We start from the raw sequence: 22,142 nt of genomic DNA on the forward strand, positions 1-22,142 counted from the left end.
TTCGGGCATACTTAGAGGAGCATGGCATTCTTTATCAGACTAGTTGTGTTGGTACTCCTCAACAGAATGGGGTTGCCGAACGCAAGAATGGCCATCTTCTTGAAGTTGCTCGCTCTCTCTTGTTTACCATGAATGTCCCTAAGTCTTTTTGGGGTGATGCTGTTCTTACCGCTGCTTACCTTATCAACCGTATGCCTTCCAGTGTCCTCCAATTCCAGATTCCTCTTCAACTGCTTCCTGTCGCATATCCCACCTCGTCTCTTCCTCCTCGGGTGTTTGGGTGTGTCTGTTTTGTTCATTTGCAACCTCGTACTCGTGGGAAACTCGATCCTAAGGCTGTGCGTTGTGTCTTTATTGGTTATTCTGCTACTCAGAAGGGTTACAAATGTTATGATCCTCACACTCGCAAAGTGTATGTCAGTATGGATGTCACTTTCCGTGAAGCTGTGTCCTTCTTTCCTTCTCCTCCGCCATCTCCTCCGGGGGAGAGTAGTGGTATGGATGAGATTGCGGATAAGGAGATGGCCTATCAACACGAGTTGTCTTTTTTCCTTCCTAGTCAGCGGACTATTATTTGTGGTAAGGGGGAGCCTAATAGTTCTCTTGATGTGGAGCCTGACATTAGTGGTCGTTTGGACAGGGCTGATTTTAAGACTTATTCTCGACGTCCGAAAGAGCAAGCATCTCTTGTGCCACCAAACCCATCATCATCCCTCATGCCAGTTCCAGGTAATGCATCTCAGTCTATCCCTCTACCTGTAGTTGAGAGTCCTGTTGTCAATGATTCGAGTCTTCCTATTGCTCTTAGAAAGGGGGTTAGGGCATGTACTCAACACCCCATTTCTAAATTTGTGTCATACGATTCATTGTCTTCTACATATCGTGCTTTTGTTTCGTCTTTGTCTTCTGCATGTATTCCCCAGGGTTGGACAGAAGCTATCAATGATCCTAAGTGGAAAGTAGCTATGGTAGAAAAGATGCAAGCTCTAAGCAAGAATAACACTTGGGAGTTGGTTTCTCTTCCTAGTGGAAAAAAGCCTGTAGGGTGTAAATGGGTGTTCACCATCAAGCAGAAAGCAGATGGAACAATTGAACGGTACAAAGCACGGTTAGTGGCCAAGGGATTTACTCAGACATATGGAATTGATTACCAAGAAACCTTTGCTCCTGTGGCGAAGATGAATTCCATTCGAGCTATTCTCTCATGTGCAGCTAATTTGGGATGGTCTTTACAGCAGTTAGACGTGAAGAATGCATTTCTCCATGGTGATTTGGAGGAGGAGGTATATATGGATATACCACCAGGATTCTCATCTCAGTCTACAGTTGGGAAAGTTTGTAGGTTGAAAAAGGCGTTATATGGTTTAAAACAATCTCCTCGGGCTTGGTTTGACAGATTCCTAAAGGCTATGTTGAGGTTCGGGTATAAGCAAAGCAATGCAGATCACACAATGTTTGTCAAACGTCACGCAAATAAGGTAACTGTGCTTATAGTGTATGTGGATGACATAGTTGTGACAGGTAATGATGAGGAAGAAGTGACACATCTTAAGATGCTGTTGGCCAAGGAATTTGAGATCAAAGACCTTGGTTCATTGCGGTACTTTCTTGGGATTGAAGTTGCCAGATCTGACAAAGGCATCTTTCTTTCTCAGCGAAAGTATATTCTAGATCTTCTTGAGGAAACTGGCATGTTAGGCTGCCGACCTGCTGATTCTCCAATTGAGGCTAATCACCATCTTTGTAGTGGTGTTGGTGATCTTGTGGAGAAGGAAAGGTACCAGCGACTTGTTGGAAGACTTATATATTTATCCCACACTCGTCCAGATATTGCCTATGCGGTTGGGATAGTGAGTCAATTTATGCATGAGCCTCGTGCCCCTCATTTGGATGCAGTGTATCGTATTTTGAGGTATCTTAAATCTGCTCCTGGAAAAGGGATTTTATTTTCCAATCATGGTCACTTGAGGTTGGAGGCATTCACAGATGCTGATTGGGCTGGTTCTATAGATGACAGGCGATCTACCTCCGGTTATTGTGCATTTGTGGGGGGAAATTTAGTGACATGGCGTAGTAAGAAACAAACAGTGGTGTCCAGATCTAGTGCAGAGGCAGAATACAGGGCTATGGCGCATGGTACATGTGAATTGATGTGGCTCCAGTCCTTGTTGAATGATATTGGGTTTGTTTGTAGTGAACCATTGACACTGTACTGTGACAACAAAGCTGCCATTAGTATTGCTCACAATCCTGTTCAGCATGATAGAACCAAGCATATTGAGATTGACAGACATTTCATCAAGGAGAAATTGAATAAGGGTTTCATATGTATGCCTTTTGTGAAGTCTGCAAATCAATTGGCTGATGTCTTTACTAAGGGTCTTAGTAGTAAAGTTTTCCATCCTATTTGCTGCAAGTTGGGCATGAGAGATATCTTTGCACCAACTTGAGGGGGAGTGTTAAGTATTATTGTATAAGGGTAGTTAAGGATAGTTATGTCTTTTGTTCCTTTAGTCTTTTATTATAAGTATGTGTAACCCTAATAGGTTTATGAGTGTGAATAATATACAGTTCTCTTCCTTTTCTTTCTTTTATGCAAATCTAACATTTCTCTCTCCTCTCTCCTTCTCAATCACTTTTTCTCTCACACACGTCTACTCAATTACAACAAAATATCAAATCATCCCAAACTCACAAACTCCAAAATTACTTTCAAAATATACAACCAAACAAACCAAAAAAATTTCTAAAACAACTCTCCCAAATTTTTTTCAAAAACAACTCTTCCAAAAACAAACCAAACAAGCCCTTTATAGTTCTGGGCCCTTGTATAGCTGCTGGAATTTCTGGTGAAGAGCTATCCAAATTGCTCACAGCAGTCTTAGCTATTATAAATTCCTAAATGTAAAAATGCTTGTGAGAAAGAAATAGGACCTTCAAGAGAGAACCGTGAAAACCTAAAATGGTTCCTACTACGCCCACTTAGGTCAACTCAAATCTTAATTTAGTGTCGTGTGGCACACTATGTGCTGAACACTTTCCAGTCTTAACGCTTTACCTTATGCTTTCTTTTATACGTTGGTGTTGCCTCAGACGTCACTCTCTTTCGCCATGTGAGATTGCAAGAGTTCAAGTGTTGTTGCTTTGTTTTGCAGTGTGAGGCATGCCTCAAGGCATTCAATTGAAACGATGTGGGATTACGTGCCATTAGGGAAACTCCATTGGGGCTGCTATTTAAGATGGCATAGCTATATTGCACTGGGTGCTTCATGAGGCTGCCATTGAAGTTGCCAACTTTTGTATTTCTATCATTAGTGCCAAATTTGGCACAAGTTTTGGCATATTACCCAATGTTGGCATTATTATCAATAGCTAGATGTGTTTTATAGAGATTCAATGGTGGTTACGAAGATAAGATGATGTTCATGCCAAAAAATGACACAAGCATTGGAGCAAAATTGTTAAATTTTGGCATTTTTGTACTGTAACATAGCCAAAATTGTCAAATTTTGGCATTTTTGTACCATAACATAGCCAAAATTTGGCAATGGCAATGCTAAATAACAAATTTTGGCTATGATACAATACAAAAATGCCAAAATTTGGCAACCTTACTCTAATGATTGTTTCATTTTTTGGCTTAATAATCATCTCATCTTTCTAACCACAGTTGGATCTCTATAAAATGTACCTAGTCGTTGGTAACTTTTCCACCAATACGGAGTAGTCACCTACTGAGGCTTAGTTTGGTCTTGATTTTCTTTCTTGTAATTTTACATTGTAGCCAAGAAAGCAACTCCAATTGAGCTTCTATTTAATTTGCCATAGCTATGTTATAGCAACTAGGTGCTCCAATGGGTCTACCATTGAATTTACCAACATTTGGCGTTGCTATCCTTGGTGCCAAATTTTGGCATTGTCATCTCCAGTGGTCTTGCCAAAACATCTACTATTGCGAAAATTTGAAAGACTGAACAAACAACTCTTCAGTGGTCTGCTATCCCTCTTGCCAAATTTTGGCAATGCCAAACCTTGACACATCATCAAAATAATTGATTTGTATTCCAAAGTTTCCCACCATTGAACAACAAACAAAATCAAGTTGTGTCAAAACAAACCTGAACAAAAAAATTTAGAAAACAAAAAGCAATACCCCAAAAAAAAAAAAAAAAAAAAAAATCCTAAAATCAATACAAAGAAATGAAATATATAAATATATATATACTTGAGAACACAATAGCGATGATCGTTGTTGATGCTGATGATCGTCATTCCTCTCTGACCTTCATTCTTCTCAAATCTTGATAATCATCAAATCTTGCCAGATCTTGATGTTCTCCTCAGATTCGGTTGTTTCCCTCATATTGTGATGTCATCTCGAATCATCAGTTTATCGACGAAATTGGTAATTGTAACCATGAACAACAGTGACGATTGGAGATTAGAAGGTTTCACGATGATGATTAGAGATTGAAGATCGTCATTGCAAGCGAGATCTGGTCAAGGGTTTCAAGATCTGGTCGTTTCCTTTGTCACCGACTGAGATGTATGATGAGAATAGGCGGACCTAAAGAGTAAGATTTGAGAATCCAGTGGCTTTCAATTATTATGGAGCGTAGATTGGGAATCCAATGCTGTAACTTAAGAGATGATGATCCAATGTTATAAATCCAGTGGCCTTTTTTGAAATCTTTATTTCAAATTGTTTATTTTTTTTTTGGTCCATCTAGTAGAAAATATAAAACATTTTGAACAAAATATATATATATATATATATATATTTTACTAAAGACGAAAAAAATCAACAAGAAAATCACTAAAAAAATGAATTCCAAAAACCCTTCGAAAAAAGAGCGAAAGTTAATTGGCATTGTATCAAAATGACATGTGACCATTGTGGACTTTGGCAATATGGCACTATAGCTAGCCAAATTATGGCTTTGGCATTGCCAAAATAGCAATTCCAATGCTATAATTTGGCATACTACAGTACCAAAATGCCAAATTTTAGCAATGTTGCTCCATTGGTACACTATTATTTTGACAATGTCATTTTAGCTATTTGTTGTCTTGCTCAAAAATAAAAAATAAAAAAATCTCATCCGTTCATCTCCTTTGTCTCTCAACCTATCTGAGCCATTGAACCTTTCTCTGCACAACTTTTACATCAAAAATTTCTTCCCCCTCATCACTGACTCTATTTGCTCCTCCCTCTCACACAATTCTTGCTTGATTCTCTTATAGTGATCCATTCATTTCTGATTGATACTTTCAAACAATTGATCCACCCATCCATGCATCCACCCATTTCTACCAGTCTCTCGCAGTCCTCTCTCTATAATGATATTCGATGATGGTTAAGGAGCAATGACCTTCGTTCACAAATAAGACAATGGTGATCGCGAATAAGAGATGCACGTGCCTTTGAGAGAGGGGGCTGTGTGCAATTGTGATGTGGAATTGGGTTCAGAGTTTTGTGGTATGTGGGTAGAATTGTATATTTTAGTAATAGGCTTTGTGGCCGCGTTTGGTAGCACTTGTGAACTTATTTAACTTATTCGCTTAAAAAATGTTGAGTAATGTTGTTTGGTTGCAATTTTAAATTTGAACTCATTAGAATTTTTCAGCTTATTTGGCCAAAAAGTGAGATTTTCTTAGCCTACAATTTGTAGCTTTTTTTAGCTTATTTGAAATACTTAATTACATATGGACAAAAGAATCCCATCTCTTTTGTTTTAAATATAACCTTTGAGGGCATTCTAGATATTTGCACAGCAAAAATTATTTGACAACATATCCAACCAAACATATTCAACTTTTTTCATAGTGATACAAAATCCCACATTGCTTGGCTACTAAAGTAATATGCCGTATAAAAGCATCAGGGCACCCTCATCTCAAAAGCTAGCTTTTGGAGTTGAGTTCTACCCAATACCATATAGCATGGTATCAGAGTCGAAGTACCAAGGATGGATAGGGTGTGGCCCTGGCCTGCATGTCGCAGGTGCTACTGAGTGATCATGTTGGCCGTGAGGGAGGGTGTGAAGTGAAGTCTCACATTACTTGGCTACTAAAGTAATATGCAATATAAAAGCATGGGGGCACCCTCACCTCAAAAGCTAGCTTTCAGATTATGAAAACCTATACCAAACAGATTTATGACTTATTTTAATTCTTTTAAGCTAATAATCTAAAAAATTATAATCATGGAAATTAACTTATAAGTGATACCAAATGGGGTCTATTTGGGCAGCTTATACTTGTGTAGTTTAGGATTTATTATTGTAAATTGTTCTATATATTATGAACCTCACAATATTCTATATATTAATACATTAATTAAAATGTAGTAAGTTTAGGAGAGACAAATATTGTACATCATTGAATTTCAGAGGGGTTGTGAATGATTTTCAAAAATTCACTTTGTCACTCGATTCTTGACACAGAACAACACTCCTAATACTGCTACACTGATCCGTCTTCTGACACACCTATTTATTTAGACCATGTTCTTGCATGTGAATAAAGAGATGATAGACTTTCGGAATCACGAAAGTCTTGTGTCCATCAGTGTCTCTTCATTCAAATTTCAGTTCATTAGCAAGAAAACCTTCCTCCCTCCCTTCTATATGTCTTCTAGTTTTGAACTAAGAAGCATAGAAACTTCCAAGTATATGGCATATCCGTGTCGGACACTGATATTCATTTCTGACATGGTGCAACCTGTCCTATTATTTTTAATTTTTTTTAGACCCTAACACACTAAGTTTTCAAGAGACACATATTAGTATAAATTTTGAGGGCACGTGTCCATTGTTTAGACACAAAACACATTACAAGTTTGAACAAAATAACTTTGGATCCAATAATACAACATAAATAACGTAGATTTATACCTATTAATCTCTCATCATTTACGTTGTGTTTGGATCATGAATTTGGGTAGTGATTTAAATATGGAAAGGGAAAAAGTATGTGAAATGTGAATGAAATATAACTAATTACATTTCATCCACATTTTCCTTTTCCCTTTCCAATCCCTACCCAAATCAATGATCCAAACGCAGCCTTAAACTTCATAAATTATATGAAACTATATATTTTATGTGTCTTCTGTGTGTCGTGTCTTGCATTTTTAAAAAATTACTGTGTTGGTGTATTCATGTCCCTGCTTCTTAGGATTTCAAGAAACACTAGTTATGGAATAAATTTTTTCTCATTTTCTCAAATGGCAGGTGATAGATGAATATGATCAAAATGTACATTTCGTTGAAATTGATATTGAGGAAGATCCTGAGATTGCGGAGGCAGCTGGAATTATGGGCACACCATGTGTGCAATTTTTCAAGAATAAGGAAATGCTCAGGTTGGTCTAATTTTTCCCTTTTTGCCTTTTGCTATATATATATATATTCTTGACGTCCTGTCATGCTTCCCAATCTTTGTAATTTGATGTCTCTTCATCATCTTCTTCTTATTATTATTTTTCATTTTCTTTTATTTTTATTTTATTTTATTGATGAGTGTTTAAATAATCCTTTGATGGCAAAGAATTCCTTTGTTTGTCCTGTTTTCATTCCTTTATTTCCTGCAATTACCCTTGGTTTTCCTTGTACAGTCATCTGATGGGATATCATCTGAAAATGTGCTAGAAATAATTTGAGTAGCAGAGTTTGGCCAAAGTTAGCAATTTAGATGTTACATATCATCTGAAAGTTTGCTACAAATATTTTGAAACAGTAGATTCAGACAATATTTAGCAATTTCAACCGACATCTTGTTCTGTTTTAAGTGTACCAGAAATTTGCTTTAGGCAGTGAACCAAAGCTTTAAAGGGGGAGCAATTTAGGGTCATGATATTCTCACATCACCAAACCAAAATTTTTAGCTAATTCTTCTGTGCTGGATATGCAGGACAGTGTCCGGGGTCAAAATGAAGAAAGAGTACAAAGAATTCATTGAAGCAAATAAGTAAAGTTTTTTTTTTTTTTTTTTTTTTTACCCTTTCACCCAAAAAATGCTTGTTTGGGCTGGTGCCACCACTTGTTGATTCAGTTTTGTTTGTTCCCAAAGTGGCTTAGTTGAATAAATAGTACCTGTAATTATACACTGACTGATCCCTTGTATTGATTAACTGCTCCATAAACTACATCTCGAGTTCTTAATGGATCATTGCAATTTTTGAGGCCCCAATCTCTCTCTCTCTCTCTCTCTCTCTCTCTCTCTCTCTCTTAAATTTAAGAATTGACCCTGCTGAATAGACCAAGGACTAACAGCTTTGCAGGTGCATCAATTCTTTCTTGAACTTTTCACATAGAGAGAGTATATATTTGTAGGAGGTCCAAAATGTGCAGTGTATGATGTATCACTGGAGAGAGGCAAAACTATGTGAACAGTAAACAATCTAACACGTCTCTCCCAAAATGTGAACAGTAAACTATGTGAGCAGTTAGGAACGAATTAATATGACATTAAACAAATGGGCATCACCTTCCCTCTCCCAAAATCCTCTTTTTAAACTTTGAGAAATGGGCCATATTTATAAGCTTTTTCTAGATATTCAAGAGACCAAGTGGCTAATAGGATGATGACACGTCTCTCTGGGACCACGTGAAATGTTCTTTGTCCTAATCGTCGGGCCTTGGTGGAGATGTGTCTCTCTCAGTCTTTAGTATCACCTACCTAGGTGGTACTTTCCTCGATGGTACCTACCCTGATAGTGCCGTACTTGGTACAACATTTCATAGACCTTACTCGGGAGCTATAGCCTTCCTTCAGCTATCCTTGAATTCATTGTAGCGATTCCTTTACTCTTAGCCACCAAACTACAAGATCCCCAACTTTTGAATCTAAATAAATAAATAGAATAAGATTCCCAACTTCCCAATTTAGGGTCATAGCAAGGCCTTAGCTCAGTCGAGCTATGCCTCATACCAAGCCTCAAGGGCTCCCTTGGTCATGCCATTGCGACCGAGACAAGTCCTTAACCTAGGTAAATGGAAAGGAAGTCCCTTACTTTTAAGCTTGTCTTCATCCATCTTCACGGAAGTCATGATTCTGACTTGCCGCATTAGTTTTGGTATCTTTAGGCCTGCTATCAGCTCCTACTAGTGATCTTTGTTTACACAGAAAGGAGGCAACCCTCTAAGGCTGCACTCACCTCAGGGAGTCTTGCATCAGATAGTTGTGCCTTAAGGGTGGCGCCTCGACAAGTCTTCTCTCAAGGGCGACGCAACAGGTCTTCCCGCAGGGGTGGTGCCTTATTAAGTCTTTACCTCAAGGGTGGCGCCGCAATGAGTCTTTCGTGGGGGCAGTGCCTCAATAAGCCTTACCTCAGGTAGTTGTACTTCGATTACTTATACGGTGGTTAGTCTTTTCAGACCCAGTAGTCGAACCATGTTCGGTTCTTCGTTGACCCATTTTCTTTAGGATTTCCCATACTCCTTTAATCAAATGCACTTCTCCCGCAAAGGCAGATTTGGCTAGAAAATCAAATTTTGAATTTCATCTTTCTACAATATTTATTCGGGTTTCATACATTTTCTTTTCTTCTATTTCTTGGATCATCCATACGAACATTACATCCAACCTTTAATCATAAAGTAACTTTGTATTTTCTTCAAATTGTTTGTGCTTTGAATGGAAAACCACATATATTTAGTCCTCGAAATTTTTTCCCATCATGCAGGATGAGGCCTGACATCATCCATCTGCAAACTCTATAATGTGTGCCATTGGTTCTAGGATGAGAATGAGAATTCAATAAGAATATGAATTTATTTAATTTGATTAAATATTTACAGAGCAGATTCATGATGAAGGATCCATGTGGCCAATTGATTTGGACACAAGACTTTGGTTTGGTACTACAAAAGGTTTCTCTGCATGAAAATTTTCTGTGAAACAATTTCATAACACTTACTCCTATGGTGTTTTTATGGCATTATAAATTATTCTTCATTAAAAAATGATAACCGGCAGGCCTAATGCTGTGTTTGGTTGAGAGATTTGGAGAGAGATTTAGAAAGAGAAAGGGAAAAGATGTGTGAAACTAGGTGAAATATAGGTATATTTTATTCACATTTCCCCAAACTTTTCTCTTTTCCTTTCCAAATCCCTCTTCAAATCCTCCAACCAAACACAACGTAAGTGTCCTAATTAGAGGTCAAAAATTTTCTGACCACTTTTAAATATGTCCAACTTTTAGATGACCCCATTCTATATGTGATTCGAAATGCTTTTTTTGTCATTGAAATTACTTATAAATTCAATGTTATTAGTTGACTATTTTTAAACTGAGCACAACCAACTAGCCAAGCCCAATAGTTACATTTCATAATCAAGTCTACAAAGGTACTCTTTGCAACAATGCAAAAGTGCTTTTTTTTAAATTAAAAAAAAAAACACACAAAAAAAACTGGTTTTAATTACTCTTTAGTATTTGTTTTATATTCAAGTGGGGTTTGGTAATTGCCATTTTTGGCAGTTTTATATATATATATATATATATTTAAGAATCCAAAAAAAGTAAAATATTTAGGAATTAATAAAAAGCTACATTTTTTTGTGTGATGCAGAAAAGTTTGTGGATCATGCCAATCATTTGCTTTTTGTTCTAAAATTACCATATTATGTGGGAGAAGATATACTTGTCAACCAAAGACAGGGTAATATAGTATTTTTATTAATGTTGCATAGATTCCAAACCAAATAGCTTTTTCATGTATAAATTGCTTTTTTCAGACTTCCCCAAACAAACTTGTAGCTTTTGAATTTTGTAATTGAAAAGCTGCTTTATTTAGGGAATTCCAAAAAGTGTGAAGTAACAAAATTCTCTAGCACAAAAAACTGTCTTAGTTGATCAGAATTGAAAACTTGTTGGGAACTTGTTAAGACACAGAAAAATATAAATAAAAAATAAAAGGGGTTAGGTTGTAATGTTATGACTAAATTTTGAAGTAGTCCCCATGTTATCTGTTATAGTCTCTAATCTCTTACAAAATTCCATTACGATCTCTAAATTATGCGATTTGTTACACTTTTGGTATAGCATGGTTCAAATTAATAGCAGGAAGGAAAGGTATTTTCAAAATTTTATATGAAATTGTAACAAAATCAAATACATGGCCGCCAAAGTATATATTTATTTACATTTTTGTCAAAGTATGCACTTTGTTATATTTTTGACCCCTCAAACTTTTAATTTTTTAAATTTTAATTTTTTTTTTTTTTTGTGCGTAAAATTTCAAAAATAGTCTTCCACCCGTAATTGATTTTGAATGATATTGACATCAAGAATTAAAGTGCAATAGATCTCATACTTTGGATACCAGAGCAACAAAAATTAAAAGATTAAAGGTCAAAGTAACACGTCACATAATTTTTGTAGACCATATAGTGTAATTAAACCATTTCACTTTTATGTACATCATCATTGCATTACTTTCAAGAAAATATTTGAGACTTTGAAAAAATCTCTCACAATTTGATTCACAATTATAGAATTGTAATCTCTTGTGATTATAATTCAATGATGAGAGGATTGCAATCTCTCATTGTGGATCAAATGTAGACCATTAGTGTAATTAAACCTTTTGGACTATTATGTATATCACCAATGCATTACCTTAAGAAAAATGTTTGGGACTCTTAAAAAAAACTTCACATTATTCAATCCACAATAATGGAATTGTAAATCTCTCCAAGTATCATCCAACTATAAGTGTGATGATATTAATTTAAAATAATTGCAGAAAAACTTGACCACACTTGCTGCGGTGGCCCTCTAACGTGAACTTGGTGGAATCCGACGTGAAACACTGAAGAAAATAAAGAACTATGACTAGTGGCCAATTAGGGGACTCCCTAATGATTAAGTTAGTAAGTTTGAAAGTTATGGAGTAAGAGAGTTTTAGAGTAAAATCTTTCGTGCAATTGGTTGCCTACATTTCTCTTTAGTTGGAATCAAATATATACCCTCTTAAATTACCGTTGAAGGCGGTTAACACTTCTCCTGCCACTCCTCATGTCTGTCCCACCTTATGTAGGATTTGTATTCAACATTCATGGATTTTTAGGAGTGGTTGATTCATATATGTAGGACTAAGCGTTGACCCAGTCTGATTGTTCAGACTGACGTCTACGCCCATAATCTAGTTCGGTCTACTGAGTTGACTTCCAATCTTGCTCGGAAGTGCTTGTTCTAGTTCAGTTATTATAACTAACTCCTTTTCTAGCTCAGCCGTGCTCTAGTCCTATTTGGACTCAAGAGATCTACAATTCAGATTTGTTGCTCGGATTTACCTCTCACAATATTTTATAACTATTAGATAAGTAATAGAAATCCACCATTACAAACATATAAGGGAGAGGATCAAAATCCAATAGTTTGAGCTAATCAAAACCCGATTATACTATTGACAGAAACCAACTTGCTAGATTCAAATATGACCAAAAAAAAAAATAATAATAAATAAATAAATAAATAATTGTGTCAGACTGTTCGGATTAGATATAACAGTTTGGAGAGATATGTAATATATAGGAATAAATGGTAAGATATAATATATTTATGGGATGAATTATAGGTTCAGTTGGGAAGTAATCTTTCTAGTGTTTTTTTAATTATTAAAATATGACTTGAAAAATATTAAAATGTTTGGGAATAACTTTTGACTTTTTTTTTTTTATAAAACAATAATAATAATAAAATTACAAAGAGTAGGGAAAATTTTAAAAAAAAAATATCTAACTTTTTTGTATTTGTTTTTGACCATTTTAGTAACTTTGAAACCATATTAGTCTCTTCTCAAACACCACCTATATAATTGTGGAATTACTTTTACTGTAGCATATGATATAGAATGGTATAGGATAAGCAACACTAAAAAGCCTTGTTTATTTACCATATATAAGGATCCAATATAAGGGCGGGGTAAAATATATATGAGGTGTGTCTCACATTTTTTTTATCTCTTTATATTTTGTGTTTGGTTGCTCTAAATATAAGGAGTTCGGATAGTATATGATGCAAAAAGGGAGGGAGATATGTAATACCCCCATGATATCGTATATCTCATATCGTCGGATATAACTCATCTTTCGTCGAAAAATAAAAAATAACCATCACTTATTCCATCTTATATCTTATCTTAACTAAATATAGTATAAGTGACCCCATATATAATTTATCTCATATTCTATAACATATTATATCACATTATTATTTTTAGGTATTATATATTCTCTTCAAACTCTTATGTCCAATTTGGACAATCAAACGGTGCTTAAGGGGTGGTAATGCATATCTCTTCTTTTGAAGTATACAATATCCAGAATTTGTATACCCGAAGCAACCAAACACCAAATGTAAGGAAACAAAAAAAATATGTAAATCTCACATCATGTTATATCCGTCCAACTCTCCATATCTTATCCGTCCGACTCCCCCATATCCTATCCTTATATCCATCAAACAAATGGGCCCTATGGAGGCTAATATGGAAAATCATAAACTATACATACATACATATATATATATATATATATATAAGATAAATTATAGTAAACTTTCTTACCCTATGACTCATTTACACTTTGGTCTCATGAACTTCAAAGTTCAACAGTTAACAGCATCAAAATATTATTTTGTTATACTTAATCTCTTTCGTTAGGATTTCATTAGAGATTTACACAAAATCAAGTCATATGTGAAACACATAACACACTTTATTAATTTTTAGAACAATAATATCCTCATCTACTGAATCTGTTTACATTTTGTCAGTAAGATAAGTCAAATTATAAATAAGATCGCTTATCTGGTGAGTCTGTTTACATTTTGTCAGTAAGATAAGATAAATTATAAATAAGATCATTAGATAATAGTGACATTATCTAAAAAAATCAAGTGTGTCATATGCTTCACACTTGATGAGATTTTGTATAAATCTCTAACAAAATTTCAATAGAAAGGATTAACTGTAATAAGAAAATATTTTAAGATAATTAATTATTGAGTTTTGAAGTTCAGTGGGACAAAATGCAAATAGGCCATCGTTTAAGGGACTTTATTGTAATTTACCGTAAAAGTTAAGAAAGTATTATATATAATCATTTTTTATTATTTTATTTTCCCACTCTAAAACATAAGTCAGTAGATTTTATATTTATTTACGAAAATGAACCCATTGCTTTATATTTAGGAATGTGAAAAAAAAGAAAGAAATTATTTATAGTATTGTTAAAAGGCAAGGGCTACTTTCCAGTTTGCTTTTAAACTGGATGGTCTTGTTGAGCCGTATCGGAACTGGATGGTCTTGTTGAGCCGTATCGGGCCATGTTGTGAGTTTATTTTAATGATTCAAATCGTTGAATATATAAAATTTATTAAGAATATTATTTTTTTTAAATTATGTTAATCGAATACTGATAGTCATTTGATCATATCATATTTTTGTCATAATTTAATTTGAAAATCATACTTTTCGTTGATAGAAATGTATTCTGATTACATAATTATTGATATCTGATCGAGATGACTTTTTACAGGCATGATATACGAGTTCTACATATTGAACGGTTTAGATCATTGAAATAGACCCGAATTAAGGTCCACCACAGCCCAACAAGTCTGTGTAATTCGATGACAGACGAGAGAGAAGCCATTCCTTGTTTTGTTAAAGATAAACAGATAAAATTTAGCTAAAATTTTAATCAGTGTTTGGTTTCAATTTTCTTGTTTGGTTTCAATTTTTTGAATTCAATTTTCTAAAAATTGATAGACGAGAGAGAAGCCATTCCTTGTTTGGTTTTAATTTTCTGAATTCAATTTTCTAAAAATTGAGTTTTTTGTTTTTTGTGTTTTTTTTTTTAGTGAATACTTTTAAAATTTTCAACATTTTTTTTTTCTTTTTTAGATATACCTTACTTAGATGTATTTAAATAGTAAAAAAATTATAAAAAATATTTTTTAAAATGAAAAAATACACAAAAATATAAAAAATATACTGAATTTTTGTATTTTTTTGTATTTTTTTTATTTAGTGAATTTTTTAAAGAATTTTTTATAAATATTATACTTTTTAAGTATATTTATGTTAGGTATTTATAAAAATTTTAAAAAATTACTTAAAATATTAAAAAAAATTCATTGAAAATAAAAAAATACAAAAAATAAAAGCATAGAAATTTTTAAAAAGTGTTTTTTAAAAATCAAAACCAAACAAGCTGTATCCTACTTGTTTGGTAGACGTGAAAATATTAGAAAAATTATTTTTTCTTCCTATTTCATATGAGAAAAAAGAGGTAGAGCTCCTTTTAAAACTTTTCTACAAAAATTATTGCATTTAAGAAAAATATCATAATGCAAGACTCCTTTCAAATATGATTATCTTTTCATTTGTTTCCAACTTTTTTCTCATCTTTCATTTTCTTTTGTTTCCTTTTCTCACGACTCACACCAACCACACAAAGCAAACATTAATGCCAGATAGAAGCCAATTGAGAGCAGATGAGCTATAATTATACATATAGGCGTTAGCTTATCGAAAGATATATAGATTAGATATATACACTTTTAATAGTACAGCTACAGTGGTACTAATAACTATAAGCTAGTAAGGTGCAGGTGGGTCAGGACCGTACATGTGGTTGAGTCAGTTGTGTTTCTGAGTGTGAGTGTGATTGTGATTGTGAAATCCAACCCATCCATCTCGAAACCACCCCTGCTTCCCCCTCTGCCGGCCTCCGCCGCCACGTCCACCGCCACTCCTGGTGGTTCTGCCGCCGCTGACGGTGGCCGTTATCATTCGCGTTCCCGAACCTACTCAGCCCCGTGATTTCCGACACGCTTCTCCCATTTATTACGCTTCTGCTACTCTGCCACTCATTATTCTGCTGCTGCTGCTGCGGATGATTCTGCTGCTGATGTCGGCTCTCTGACGGCCGAGATCCCGAGGACGACGCCGATAATCGACGGCTGTCACTCATTACCATTTCCGACCGTAGATACAGCAGATCCGACGCCTGCAGGTCGCTCCACCTCCGGTAAAACCCTCCACCGCCGTCGCCGCCGATTATGATTCGGTGCTCCAATCGCCGCCGGTCCTCCTGCGATGTCAGTAACAGCCCATCTTTCCGACACTGTCGATCGAAGCACCCAACGGAGACAATTTCAGGCGTCTTCTTCTTCCTCATGTTCCAACTATCCAGAGATCTTCTAGAAGAATCGCTCGGTCTGTGGAGGACAATTTGCAAGGAACCACCGCTAGAGCTAGAGCTACTTCCTCTCTCCCCCGCCGACGAATGCCTCCCCGAGACTCGCCGTATACTTTCCAATCTCTCATTTTCCTCGCCGCCTAGCGGCGTCGTCTGCTGCGGCGGCGGCGGCAATGGCTCGTTTGGGGCTAAAATTTTGGCAAAATCGGCGAGGAGGAGGATGTCTTCGGGGTCGACTCGGTAGCGGCAGAGAGGGCAAGTGGAATGTGCGTCGAGCCAAGTGTCGACGCATTCGACATGAAACGCGTGCTTGCATTTGGGCAACAATCTCAGGACCTCCGTGGACTCGAACCGGTTCAAGCACACTGCGCACTCGAGCCCATCCTTTTCGCCTCTCAGCCAACCGAATCGGAAAATGGGGAGTGACTCTATCACCTTGCGGTCCACGCCGGAGTTCTTCCTCGCCGTGGACGGCGGTGCCCTCCCTCTGGAACTTGCGGAGTAGTACCCATTTCTCCCCCCTTTGCAGTGCTTGGCATAGAGAAGTAACAGAAATGTAATTGAAAATACGGTGGTCAGAACCGCAACAACTACCGCAATGTTGGGCTTGAAAGACGACATGTTCGATCTCTCGTCCGCCGGAGACGGCGGCGGCGACGGCGGAGGAGAAGGGGAGGGATATGAGGAGCTGGTAATGTCGTTATCTTCCATAACTGTGGTTGTCAAATGCAATTTTCTAGCAGCATTCCCATCAGAAGAAGCTTCAATAAAGGGTGTTATGACACCTATTGTAGACAGTAGGAGCAGGGTTTTCAATAGGCCGAGGACCTTGAAAAGGCCCATCTATGGTCCCCTGTTTTGTTCTGGAAACTGTGTTGATATGAATTGAATCTCTGAAGCTTGGAACAAGAGAGCTTTGCACAGGGGGAGGGAGAGAGAGAGAGAGAGAGAGAGAGAGAGAGAGAGAGAGGGGGGGGGGGGGGGATTCTGTGAGATGGGTCTACAAGAAATGATACAAAGTGAGTGAAGACAAAGGGACTTTAACGAACTTGGATGAGTTTATTACAACAAAAGTGCTTTGAACTTTCTATTATCTTATCACCAATGGTAGATATCATAAAAAAAAATTTATGAAAATAATTATGAAAATTTTGTAATGTTTGAATTATACTTAAAATAAAACATTACACATTAATCAAGGTAATTCAAATATGATAAATTCTTCATGATCACTTTTATAAAAAAAAATTTCATGATTCCTAACTTTTTCCTTATCTTATTCATAAACGATAGCAATTGAATTAGAAGTTGAATTAAATGCGAAATTTATGAGTTAAATAAACTATTATTATTATTTTTTTTTATAGATAAATTATGAGTTTGGAAAATGCATGAGACCCCAGTGGGGGTACTGGGGTCTCTTTCTATTGGCCCAAAGACTGTGTTTTTTTTTTTTTTTTTTTTTTTTTTTGATTTCAGCCATTACCAGCCCCCACGTGGAGGTGGGGGGTTGCTGGGGGTCTCCCCTGCTGGGGTCTCCAGCAGGGCCCTTATGAGTTTATAAGTTTGAATTTGATATTATTTACATGGAAATGAGCTGAAAAGAGAGAAGAGAAAATTTCATTTCGGTGTAAAATTTTTTTGAAAAATTATAAATAAATAATAAATTTTGTACAGATTAATAATTAAAAAGGTAAAGTATCGATAAATTTTAAAATGTGATTTTGTGAACTGTTTAATCATCTATTTTTTCTTATGAATCTAAAAGTCCTATTAAAGTGAAAATTACACAAAAGGCAATCACTTAGGTGCTATTTGGTAACACTTACGTTTTCAATTTTCTGTTTATATTTACAAAAATTTTAAAAACTCAAAAACTTGTTTGGTAAAATTTTTGATTTATAAATCAGTGGTCTCAGTTTATAAATTTGGCCAAAAAATGTGTTTCCGTTTTGAGTTTTTAATTTTTTTTTTTTTTTTACCACCCAACACTAGCCACCACCCGCCACCATTTTTCACCGCTGTCTTCCGCCACCACCACTCACCAGCCTGCCACCCATTCGACGCCACCACCCACCCCTCACCACCACTACCACCACCACTACCACCCACCACCCACCTGTCATTCACCCGTCACCACCCACCACCCACCACTACCATCCACCGCCCGCCACCACCACCCACCACCTACTTGCCACCACCTACTTGCCACCACCACTCACCACCCACCTGCCACCACCATCTACCACCAGCCACCCACCACCCCCACCACCACCACCACCTACCTGGCACCACCACCCACTTACCACCACCACCACCGCCACCGCCCACTCACTACCACCCGCCACCGTCACCTACCACCACCACCACCACCCGCCATCCGCCATCGCCACCGCCACCGCCACCCACCGACCACCACCATCCACCAATCGCCACTACCACCACCACCCACTCGCTACCACCCACCACCCGCCACCGTCACCCACCCACCCACCCACCATCACCACCCACCCGTCATCTGCCACCTACCTGCCACCACCACCCACCACCCGCCACTACCACCACCCACTCGCTACCACCAACCACCCGCCACAGTCACCCACCTATCCACCACCACCAGCCGCCACCATCACCCACGCGCCACCACCTACCACCACCCGCCATCCGCCACCCACCTGCCACTGCCACCCACCACCCGCCACCACCACCACCACCCACTCGCTACTACCCACCACCCGCCACCGTCGCCCACCCACCCATCACTAGCCACCACTACCACCAGCCACCCACCACCCACCGTCACTACTTTCCACCATCATCTTCCGCCGCCACTTGCCATTTTTCACTCTTTTTTTATATTTTAAATATTTTGTCACTTACCAAATGTGTTTGTAGTTTATGTTTTTTTAAAAAATAAACAAAAACCAGTTTATAAAATTTTTATAAATATAAACTGAAAATGTAAATGTTACCAAACACACCCTTATATATTTGGGTTTAATTTTTTAAGAATAAATGTGGGTTTCTCTAAATGTAAAATTACACATTTAAGCAACTCGCACTAAAGAGGTTTTAAATTTTTCTTCCTTTTGGAACAAATCCCACATTATGAACAAAAAAATAACACTCCAATAACATAACACTCTAATGTAACACATTAAAAAATTCTTTGGTGCACTTTTCCCAAACATAATAACGTAATACTGAAAAAGAAAACTATTTAGTGTATTTTTCTAAACGTAAAACTCCATTGTAACACTCCCAAAAAAAGCTTCTTAGTGTATTTTTCTTGAACGTAACACTCCAATTAATGTAATCCCTAACGTAATACTCCAACGTAACACACACAAAAATACTAAATAAACTATTTAATGTAATTTTTCTAAACGTAATACTCACAATTTGAAATTATACATTTACTCAAAATTTACTAAGGAATTTTGTACTCCTTTTGAAATGGTTTGAAGAATTCCACATATTTTTTGGAGTGTTGCATTAAAGTATTACGTTTAGAAAAGTACGCTAAGGAGGTTTATTATTATTATTATTATTATTATGTGTGTCATATTGAAGTGTCACATTAAGGAGTTTTTTTTTAGTGTTATATTGGAGTGTTACGTTTGGAAAGTGTGACGACCCCGACCTCCAAACTAGTACATTATATAATTTTAATGAGTTTAATTGCATGATTATGTGCTTACTTGTGTGATTACATGTTTAATTCTATAATTATCTGTTGACATATGGAATATCTGCTTAAATTGACAACTTAGAGTTGGAAATTGAGAGCCTAAACGACTTCAAAAACCGAAATTGACTAGCCCAATAGGCTAACAGGCTTTTTTTAGTAACTTTTTGACTTTTTAGCTAAAAGATGTGCAAAAAGTAGAAAGAAAAGGGAATCTTTGACTTTTTGGTATGGGTTGTTGGCTTTTTGATTAAAAAAGTCACTTGCCAAACGAGGCCTAAGAATTTTATGGCAACTTTAATTGAAATTTGATTTGGATCAAAATAATTAGAATAAACTGATTGAATTAGTTAAAATTAAGCCTAATTAATTAATCTTAATCACATTCGATTAGGCTAACTTAATCACACCCTATATAAGGCCCTAATTAAGCTTATAGGCTCATTTTTATAACTCTTGGCTGAGAATTGAAAGGGAATGGAGGAGAGCTCAACATATTTAGAGAGAAAGCAAAGAGCTTGTAGAGAATTGTGAAAGATTGAAGGGTTGGAACTATAATACACTTGAATTTACACATTAGGTATGAGATTCATCCTAAATTCTTAGAATTGAATCATGTAGAAACTAAGTTCATGGAGTTATAGGATCATTTGGTTGAATTTGAATAGGTTGAGCATGAGTTGTTATGAATATGATGAATTGGAGTTCAGTTATACACATGCATGCATAATTTGAGTTAGAATTCATGAAATTCCTATATGCATGGCACATTTACACCTTAATTTGGAGAATCATTCATGTTTTCATGCTTCTCGTGTCACTTGATTATATTTTGAACATGTTTTGAAGAAATATACATTCAATTTGAGTTAACCTTATTTTATAATTTGAGGTTGAAGTCTTTGGTTGGGAAATTACCATGGTTTTGAACAAATGGGTTCAAATTGTAAGTATTTTCATGTTATATAATGATTCTCCATGTTTTTGTACCAAAAACCCAAGATTTGAGACTTTGAATACCATGTTTGAACTTCAAATGCAGTTCTGGAAATTCCAGAATGCGTGTTGTCTGCTCGAGTGAGGGAATCTCCGCTCGAGCATGAAAATCGAGCCCCCATAAGTTTTCTGAAATTTTGTAGGTCACTCAAGCGACCAAAGTGGCACTCGAGCGAGGACCCTTTTTTCTCAGTCTTCCGCTCGAGCAACCATCGAGCAAGAATTTCATGTAACCAATACTTTTGTAGACCGCTCGAGCGAAGGAAAACATGTTCGAGCGACCACCTTTGTTTTTGATCCTCCGCTCGAGCGTGGGAAGTTGCGCTCGAGCGAAGGAAAACATGTTCGAGCGACCACCTTTGTTTTTGATCCTCCGCTCGAGCGTGGGAAGTTGCGCTCGAGCGAAGGAAAACACGTTCGAGCAACCACCTTTGTTTTTGATCCTCCGCTCGAGCGTGGGAAGTTGCGCTCGAGCGTAGACTCTATTTTCAGCAAATTTTGAGAACTCTTTTGAGTGCATATTTGCATCCTTATGTCATTTCAAGCATACTTAGGCACCATTTGGACTCCTATAATCATAGAATAAGTTAGAAACACATAAAGAGAATTGAATTAAGAAAATGAAGTTTCAATTGCATTTTGTTATGTGTTTTGTTTAGGTGGGCGTTCAAGGCTTAGTGACAACGCAAACCACGGTGAGTAATAACTTTATAAAGATATGTTCAAGTGATATTTTTTTTCAAATATGTTATTGTTATCGAAATCGATACATGATTGACTGATTGGGTTTATTGAAGTACTAATTTTTACTAATGAATGAAGTTCATTTATGAAAGTAAACTCGTGGCATCCTTTAGTGTGGCCCTCGCTCAGGAGAAACAATACTGTGGCCCATTATTAATAGGCCCTCGCCTGGGGGAAACAATATTGTAGCCCATTGTTAATAGGCCCTCGCCCGGGGGAAACAATACCGTGGCTCATTGTTAATAGGCCCTCCCCTCGGGGGAAACAATACCGTGGCCCATTGCTAAATAGGCCCTTGCTTGGGGGAAATCAATACCACGACCCATTGTTAAATAGGCCCTTACCTGGGGGATATAATACCATGGCCCATTGGCCCTCGCCCTGGAGAGACAATACCGTGGCCCATTGGATAATTGAATATGATATTGTAGACACTCCATTTTTGACCGACATTAAGACTCAGACGTCATCGATTGAGCGCTCGATAATTGCGCAT

General features: G+C 36.8%; 2 protein-coding genes across 3 annotated transcripts in view; one reads left to right on the forward strand and one right to left on the reverse strand.

Annotated features, from left to right (window-relative positions):
- Positions 1-8,193, forward strand: part of LOC114262125 (NADPH-dependent thioredoxin reductase 3) — a 33,794-nt gene extending 25,601 nt beyond the window's left edge. For both annotated transcript variants that reach the window (XM_028202480.2, XM_028202481.2), the window contains 2 exons: positions 7,236-7,366; positions 7,915-8,193. In XM_028202480.2, the coding sequence (XP_028058281.1) occupies positions 7,236-7,366; positions 7,915-7,975 (192 nt within the window). In that variant the 3' untranslated portion in view covers positions 7,976-8,193. The remainder of the gene's footprint in view (positions 1-7,235; positions 7,367-7,914) is intronic.
- Positions 8,194-15,493: 7,300 nt separating this feature from the next.
- Positions 15,494-17,176, reverse strand: LOC114262140 (RING-H2 finger protein ATL43). The gene has a single exon (XM_028202498.2). It carries the CDS (start codon positions 17,059-17,061, stop codon positions 15,634-15,636), a length of 1,428 nt encoding a protein of 475 aa, XP_028058299.2. The 5' UTR covers positions 17,062-17,176; the 3' UTR covers positions 15,494-15,633.
- Between the last annotated feature and the right edge of the window lie 4,966 nt (positions 17,177-22,142).

The sequence above is a fragment of the Camellia sinensis genome, chromosome 12 (genome assembly GCF_055761805.1).
Source record: "Camellia sinensis isolate YWXY chromosome 12, ASM5576180v1, whole genome shotgun sequence".
Classification (NCBI taxonomy): domain Eukaryota; kingdom Viridiplantae; phylum Streptophyta; class Magnoliopsida; order Ericales; family Theaceae; genus Camellia; species Camellia sinensis.

What these genes read in the sequence shown, in the direction of transcription:
- LOC114262140 (XM_028202498.2), bottom strand. Translation starts at nt 17,061, where the DNA reads ATGGGCCTTTTCAAGGTCCTCGGCCTATTGAAAACCCTGCTCCTACTG.